The following is an 8,671-nucleotide window of genomic DNA, read 5'->3' on the forward strand; positions in this document are numbered from 1 at the left end:
TACTAAATTTAAAACAGAAAACTAAATAAAAACTCGTAATATTCGCAATAAATTACTATCACAGAGGTTTGGCCACAAACTACAACGTGCCCAACAAAAAAAAGCTAAACTATGACAAAGACAAAAAACTGTGTTTATGTCTCTATCACTCTTCAGAGCTTTCTATACACCTAGCTTGCCTCTTACAAGGTATTATTATTTTAATGCCAAATCTACCTTGATTCTTAATCTGAGGTTAAGACCGATAGACGTTGGCGCCCCAAGGTGCTAGAATGGCGACCTCGCACCGGAAAGCGCAGCGTTGGCAGGCTGCCCACTAGATGGACAGAGTCGAAGGGAGCTGCTGAATTGAGGCGGCGCAAGACCGTGGCGAGTGAGTCACTACAAGAGATCTATGTCCAGCAGTTGACGTCTATCGGTCGACAATGATGATGATGATTATTTAAGAATTGAAAGAACATCATTGGTTTGTAGATATATATATTTTATATATAAGTATTTAGATTCAACTGACTAACAAGTTAGTTATCAAAATTAGATTCTCTAAAATAAATACAACTGTTTCTATTACACCATAGCCTTTTCATCTATATAATATCATGAATCTTTTCTGATAGTATGGTAATACTGCAGGAATTTGTCTCTGTTTCCCCAAACGTGCATGTTGCCCCAGTAGCACCAGGCCCTGAAAAAAAAAGTTGGTCAGTCTACTGATAGTTCTATACTCTGTACACACTAATATCTAACTTTACTTTAAACTGACTTCAAAAACACTGAAACGCATGAAATAATTAATTTTTAAATTACTTTCAGGCCAATTTAATCTAAACCAATGAACAAGAAATCAAAATTAACTATTTATATTCTTTATCTACATAATATAAAAGACACTGACATATAACGTGTAAAATTTAACTGTTCACGCGCCATTTTAAGTTTTTGTGTCAAATTTCATGTCAAAACTACTATTTTAGTCATTCTTTTAAAGGTGAACCGTAATTTTGACAAGATATAATTTGACCCATAGAGTTAAAATGGTGCATGAGGAGTCATTTTCAACGGACTGTAGCCCTTGACTGCTATCTCGCCTGGTGGTAAGTGATGATACAATCGGGTTCTACACGGCATTTTACCGGAACGCTAAATCGGTTGGCGGCACGTCTTTGCCGGTAGAGCGGTAACTAACCACGGCCGATGCCTCTCACTAGACCAGACCAGAGAAAATTTAAAAATTATAAAATACTAAATTTCCCCTGCCGAGAATCGAACCCGGGACCTCCCTCTAACAAGACCACTGCACCTGCGCTTACCACTGCACCAGGGAGGTTGTCAAACAAGGGAGGTTATATGAAACAAGTTCTACTTATACAGTATTTAGCGACGATTTAGGTTTCTAAAAATCCCGTGGGAACTCTTTGATTTTCCGGGATAAAAGTAGCCTATGTCCTTCCCCGGGATGCAAGTTATATCCGTACCAAATTTCGTCAAAATCGGTTGAACGGATGGGCCGTGAAAGACTAGCAGACAGACAGACTTTCGCATTTATAATATTAGTATGGATAATTTATTGAAAGAGAAACACTTACATGCCGAACAAAGCACCACCGAGATGAGCCGCATGATCAAAGAATTTCCATCCTAAGACTACTCCCGCCAGATCCACGCTCATTATTACCTTTATTGCCTGTAAATTACACAAAATATTTACACATCTACATCTACACTTCTACACTAATATTATAAAGAGGAAAACTTTGTTTGTTTGTTTGTTTGTTTGTTTGTTTGTTTGTTTGTACTGAATAGGCTCAAAAACTACTGGACCGATTTTAAAAATTCTTTCACCATTCGAAAGCTACATTATCCACGAGTAACATAGGCTATATTTTATTTTGGAAAAAAATAGGGTTCCGTAAGATATTTGGGTTTTTCGGACACAAGGTGTAAAAAATCAACCAGAAAAGTTACTTATTTTGCGTACGCTGCCTAAACTATAAAAGATAGAACCATAAAATGTTCTAATTAATTGTAGATCTTATAAATATCTACAAAAAAGTCCGCGACACACTATACCCATCTATGTCGAGTGAGGCACAGCAACCATTTTTTTATTTAAAAATCTTGAATTTTTTTTGGACTACATTTAAACGTGTTTATTTTACTCATGCTATTAATCCTTATCAAAATAAATGATTTCATCACTAAGAACAGTTTATGGAGATAATATTTGGTCTTTGAATGATTAAAATTGGACGTTTGGTTTTGAAGTTATGGCGAAATTAAAATATTACGATTTCTGCTGCACGGCCCGTTGTATTATATAAAGAGGTAATGTCGTTAAGTTTGTTTGTAGGGGGTAATCTTTAGAACTACTGAACCGATTTTAAAAATTCTTTCACCAGTAGAAAGCTACATTATTCCTGAGTGACATAGGCTATACGGGATCTTTAAAAACCTAAATCTACGCGGGCGAAGCCGCGGGGATCAGCTATATTATATAAAGAGGTAATGTCGTTAAGTTTGTTTGTAGGGGGTAATCTTTAGAACTACTGAACCGATTTTAAAAATTCTTTCACCAGTAGAAAGCTACATTATTCCTGAGTGACATAGGCTATACGGGATCTTTAAAAACCTAAATCTACGCGGGCGAAGCCGCGGGGATCAGCTAGTCATTGATATAGGTAAATGTGATACTAGCTTCATGACCTGCACTCGTTTCCCAGAAACTACATGCTGAAAGGATAACCATAATATTATAAATTGACTAGATAATGTGGCTAATTCCTTTGTACACAATCTCTAAACTAAACTAAAATATCACGTCTAAATCTATTGCTATCCCTTTCATAATGTTGCTTGCGGAAAAGGAAAGCACTAGATTTAGACCTGTTAATTTAGTTTAGTTTAGAGATTGTGTACTAGAGAATCGGCCCCATTGTGGCTAACTCCTTTGTACACAATCTCTAAACTAAACTAAAATATCACATCTAAATCTATTGCTATCCCTTTCATAATGTTGCTTGCGGAAAAGGAAAGCACTAGATTTAGACCTGTTAATTAAGTTTAGTTTAGAGACTGTGTACTAGAAAATCGGCCCCATTGCCTGCGACTACGTCCGGTCCGTGTACATTAAGGTTTTTAGAAATCTGATTTCTCGGGATAAAAAGTAGGCACGCTCTAATACTCTAATTATATCCATGGAAAAAATCACCTGGACCTGTAGCCTCATAGCGGCTGCCCCATGATTGAAGAACAAACCAACACACTGGCATATTAATTTATAATATAAGATTAGTCATGTTGTCCAATCGACATGGCCTGTATCTATTCATAAAATATGCTTAAATAGGGTATTTTACCCTTTTCTGAAAAGTGTCTTGATTTGATCCTTAAGTAATAATAAACTATCCAAAAATTTCACTAAAAGTTTATTCGATCGATAAATGCAATAAAAATGCATATAAATTTTATTTTAGTAGAACAGAATAAAAAAGTGAAATCTTTAAAATGAACTATACAATTTATTATATAATGTTGTAAACTGAAATTAACATTTTTCGATTGCATATTGGTAAAACTATTCTGTTTATATATTTTTAGATTTTTATACTTACCGTTCCAGCAGCAAATGTGTACATAGGCAAGAATATTATACTCAATCTTGTATCAGGATACTGCACACAAACGTAGGACAAAACTGCCATGATCGCTCCAGACTGTACAAGAAAAGATAAAAATATATAATTACTTTATAATATTATTGCATGCATTTCTATATTGAAGCATGTAAAAGTTATCGACAAGACAAACTTTAATCATAATAAAGTTGATAGCAAATTACTGCTGCCCGCGCAAAACGCTGTTTTCAGTGCTGAAATTGTGAATGTAGACCACATGGCACAGAAATGCGTAAGATGTCAGAAACATCAGACGCGGCGCGTTCCCTTCACGTGGGCGTTTCGCACTGTTAACTCAAACATATTGGCCAAGTATGAGAGCTTTCTAGCAGAAGCGTTTTCTTGTTATATGGCGTAGTACGACGCGCGACGCAACGCACCACGCCGACACGACGCGTCTCCACAAAAAAAGCCCTTAGTGCGGCTTAGGCAATACCTGCCGATGGCATCATTTGCATTTTTGAAGCGAAAGCTTTCTTAGGCGCGCTGGTTTATTTTGAGCCACATAAAATCAAGATCTCGTCAGCGACATGCAAATTTATTACACAAACAAAATTATATACTAAAAAAAAGTCGTAATCGAATTTAATTTTCATATGTGCATTACATGTATATTACAGTTAAATACACTTTATGCATTACGTTCGCTGCGTGCGGCTTGTCCGCGATTCAGATTAAAGTAAAATGGATCTAAATTGCTTTGTATGAAAGCTCAAGTTCGTTCATATTATATATAACCCAGTACTCTTAGCGGAAATCTTATGGCATTAAAATCGATACTGAATTTTTACTTAAAATCGAGGACTCATATTTACTCTGACATTATTGTTTCGATGCTTGAATTTTATCAACTTTAGTGAGATGTAAAATCATGTTTTACCATAAATTGTACGTTTAACATGACAGTTGCCAGTTGACAAATACATTAAATATGGCTAGTCCTTTCTCAATGCATTATACTACACAGCTATGTAGGACTTGTAGTTGACTTACAGCTCCAAGACTAAGCCCTGGCTGGTTAAGCACCACTTTGTAGAGGAAGCTGGTAAAGCTGCTTATGACTCCAGCACTCAAGTACATCGCGACAAACTGCTCCTTGCCCAGTGATGCTATGGCAGCTGTTTGAAAAAAAATGAAGTTATTGATTGTTCCCCTGCTACTGTCAAAGCCAAGTTTAGCTTTCAATACAAATATATACTAAAGATTATTATTTAGATATTATATCAGGATATGGTTTTCAAAACATAGTTTACATAGTTACTATCTATTACTACGCCTAGATTTCTGGCTTCCTTGGTGCATTCCTACAATCCTTATCACAATATCCTTACAACTTTGCAGTACTACTGCATAAGAATAACTAATGCTTGGCAAGAACCAAATAAATGGGGCTGATTCTCTTGTACACTACATTTAGACCTGTTAATTTAGTTTAGTTTAGAGATTCTAAACTAAACTAAATTAACAGGTCTAAATCTAGTGCTATCCTTTTCCGGAAGCAACAATATGAAAGGGATAGCAATAGATTTAGATGTCTTATTTTAGTTTAGTTTAGCAATTGTGTACAACAGAATTAGCCACAATATTTTATTAAATTTTATAAACCTATATTCACATGGATAAAGTTGCATGGATTATCTAGTATATTATTTAAAAAGAACAGTAGTACTTGAAGACATCATTAATTGACTTTTAACTTATTTTCTTTAAACTTTTGAATTGGCAATATAATTCGGCCTACAAAACTTAAATAATACATATTGGGAAAATTAGGAAGTGTCACATTTGCATAATAAATGAAATTTTAGTATATGATCTATACTAATTTATAAATGTCATGTGTGTTTGTTTGTCCTTCCTTCACACCCCAACTAAGCAACCAATCGATTTTGGCACAGAGATAGTGTAAAGGACAGAGAGTAATGTGGGCTACTTTTTATCCCGGAAAATCCAAAGAGTTTCCATGGGATTTTTAAAAACCTAAGTCGCTGGCATTAGGTAGTTTTTAATATATTTACCTGGCATGAAACTATGTAGGACATACATATTGGCAGCTAAATGTAATGTTGAGTAGTGACTAAAGGTAGATAAAACCATCGGTAGGCATTTGGCACCTAAAACATTAATGAAACCATGTCATGAGTAAACGGTTCATAGAAATTAGAAATATACGGTACGAGTTGTTTATCACATCTGAGGAAAAACGCCGCCACACACGAACTTACTGCCTGAAGGATTTGAACAGAAGTATTTGATCATGAATGGTTGTAGAGATCTCACTCTCCAAGCACCAAACACTAGAACATTTGCTGCTAGTATGGGATAGAAAACCTTCTCGCTTTCTCTTAGTGACATCCACCATTTTATTAAAGGTCCAGGCTCAGATCTCTAAAAAAAACCAATATTTGTAAGTATACTTCTGAAGCTTGAAACACACACAACGCGCGATGGCGAACTTTCCAACATGGCTCAGTAGCTGTGATTAAAGGAACTGTATGAAGGTATTCACATACTTAAGCTGCACTCCAGCTAATGTGCACTGTGTACTTAGTATGAGATTTTATATCTCACAAAATAAAGTGTCAGAATAAAATGGATGTAAAAGGCTTCGACTTTAAGTGAAAAATTTAATACTACCAATGTTACAGCTTGGAGCACTAGCTGTAGAGGTATAGATGAAGTAAAGCATTAAAACAAGCTGGTTAAGGTCCATTTTACTTGGAAGCTAAATTGGTAAAATCTCATGAAATCCATCAAGATTGGTGAGATGTAAAATCTTACACTACTGTTGTCGAAAACAAGTCATAAATACACATACATATGACCTGATTTGCTACCATCGTGTGTTCGGTTTGTTTCAGCCTTCAAAGTTAATTTCTTTAAATAATTAATTAATTTTAAAAAAAGCATTTGTTATATCTCGCCAGTTTTAATGAAAGAACCAAGATTACTAAGGATGTATTAATTCAATGTATTAAGGATCTAAACTAATAATGTAAAGTTTACATATTGAGCTGAAACACGTTTTTGATGAGTGTTTAACCATGTGCCTGGCTTTTTGAGGAAGGAACTTGCATGTGAGCGTAGATTCTCATATTCCCATATTACACAACCAGCTAGGCTTAAGGATGTCACCTGAAAGATATTCTGAAGTAAAAATCATGTAAACCAAAACAGTTTTAATGGCTCTAAACATAATATTAATTTATAGTGTATTTATGTTAAAATTATTCAATAGCTAACAAAGGGGGAATCAAGGCAGTAACAATATTCATACAAGAAAATAAACAGTTAATGTGGTCCATGTGGGCAAAGTTAATATTATACATAGCTAGATTCAATTCCATCTTTACTTTTCTGTTCAATAAAAACTTGTTCTATTTTATACAAGTACTTAAATATTTTTATTTATATAGGAAATTTATGTAAATTATTAAAGTGCATACCCCCACAGTGAAGAAAAATGGCTTTAAAAGGCCACTTGCATTCAGAGGTCCCTCTATTTGTATGTTGTCGAGAGGAGTCTGTTCCGTGATCGGCCGCCGCCCACCACGCCGTGAATTGGTGAAGGAATTGCGCAATTGTTGCCGGACATACCCAAAACTATTTGAGTTTTGATTGAAAAACACTGGTTTGCTGAAAAGTTTTTTTAACCAAATTACTCCTAAATAACATTCAACTTAATTTTTAGGCACATATTTACATAATTTGACACTGATTGTGGTTTTTCTATATAAAATTATTGTGATTAGCATAGACCTATTAATTGATTAGAAATAATTAATTTGATGAAATGGTGTCTTGTACTAAATTCTTACCAGCAAAGAGTCAACTCTGCTGCAGACCGAACATTTCTGAAGAACATAATAATTTAAATGTGTAAGATTTGTTCCTATTACATTATTTTATATAATTAGACAAGATTTACAGGAGTTTTTGGTAATTAAATTGTGTTTTACAACAATTTATTTGGATTTTGAATACTATTTTATTTAGAAAATTGACTTTTGACGCTTTTGTGGTTTTTACTTTTTGTCAATGACCTAGGAATTGACTTGTTGACAGACATGACAATTGACAACCTATATCACAGACAAAAAACATGCCAATAACCAAAGAGTATAATAATATCAATAACCCATTCATATTTTTTTAAACTGGTTTTACGGCTTTGGATTCAAGTCTTTTTGAACCTTACCCCTTTGTTACAACCTAACAACCACAACTAAACCATACCCATAATAACAAACCAATGTTACTTACAGTGCGACAAGGCTCTCTTGGCACTTGAATGATATTGACAGGGGGGCGCTGTTGGAAAACAAAGGCTGACTATTCAAACAAGAACAAAGGGGAAACTTGTCGACAACGTTAGTTCCGATTTTCGCCATGCGCCAAGATAGCCATGTCGCAATGTAACTCCTCAATCCTGATGCTGCAGGGTTACTGCCCGCCTCAGTTATCAAGATTCAGGAAGTGTTCATAGTAAATTAATGTTGTAGGTACCAAGCAAGGACTTTATGCTTGAACTCAAAGTCCCAACTCCTCAACCCTGATGATGTAGGGTACAGCACTCCTAAACTATAGTGATTCAGGAACTGCGGATGATGCAGTATTATTTTTGGTGCCAAGCATAGACTACCGTAAAACGGGGTGAATAGGTACGAAATCTAACTTCGCATTGAAATTTACGGATGTTTTGGTACAAATTATGATGCTTTAACTGTTTGTAAGCATCTCCGGTTGTAAGAATTCTAAGGAAACATCCAAAAAATATAAAATAATGATAAATTACTGGTATATTTTAATCAAAATATATGCTGTCCCTATTTATACTTGATCCGGGGTGTAACGGAATGGCAAAGGGGTGAATAGGGAAAAAAGGTTAGGGTTGTCAAACACAAGGTCGTCTATCCTCTAATATTACAAAACTAGCTTATGCTCGCGACTTCGTCCGACACAAATTTCAAACCCCTATTTCAACCCCTTAGGGGTTG

General features: G+C 35.1%; 1 protein-coding gene across 2 annotated transcripts; it reads right to left on the reverse strand.

The window, feature by feature from the left end:
* Positions 1–462: 462 nt before the first annotated feature.
* rho-7 (rhomboid family intramembrane serine protease rho-7) lies at positions 463–7,727 on the reverse strand. Of its 2 annotated transcripts, XM_034968178.2 has the most exons (9): positions 7,493–7,726; positions 7,121–7,310; positions 6,681–6,809; positions 5,900–6,062; positions 5,693–5,788; positions 4,668–4,792; positions 3,612–3,713; positions 1,587–1,684; positions 463–685 (listed from the first exon to the last, which is right to left on the reverse strand). In XM_034968178.2, exons 1-9 carry the CDS (start codon positions 7,537–7,539, stop codon positions 598–600), a joined length of 1,038 nt encoding a protein of 345 aa, XP_034824069.1. In that variant the 5' UTR covers positions 7,540–7,726; the 3' UTR covers positions 463–597. The 2 variants fall into 2 exon arrangements, with proteins under 2 accessions (XP_034824069.1, XP_069354453.1); XM_069498352.1 differs by lacking the exon at positions 6,681–6,809 and having other exon boundaries at positions 7,493–7,727.
* Between the last annotated feature and the right edge of the window lie 944 nt (positions 7,728–8,671).

This window comes from Maniola hyperantus, chromosome 4 (assembly GCF_902806685.2).
Source record: "Maniola hyperantus chromosome 4, iAphHyp1.2, whole genome shotgun sequence".
In the NCBI taxonomy this organism is placed as follows: domain Eukaryota; kingdom Metazoa; phylum Arthropoda; class Insecta; order Lepidoptera; family Nymphalidae; genus Maniola; species Maniola hyperantus.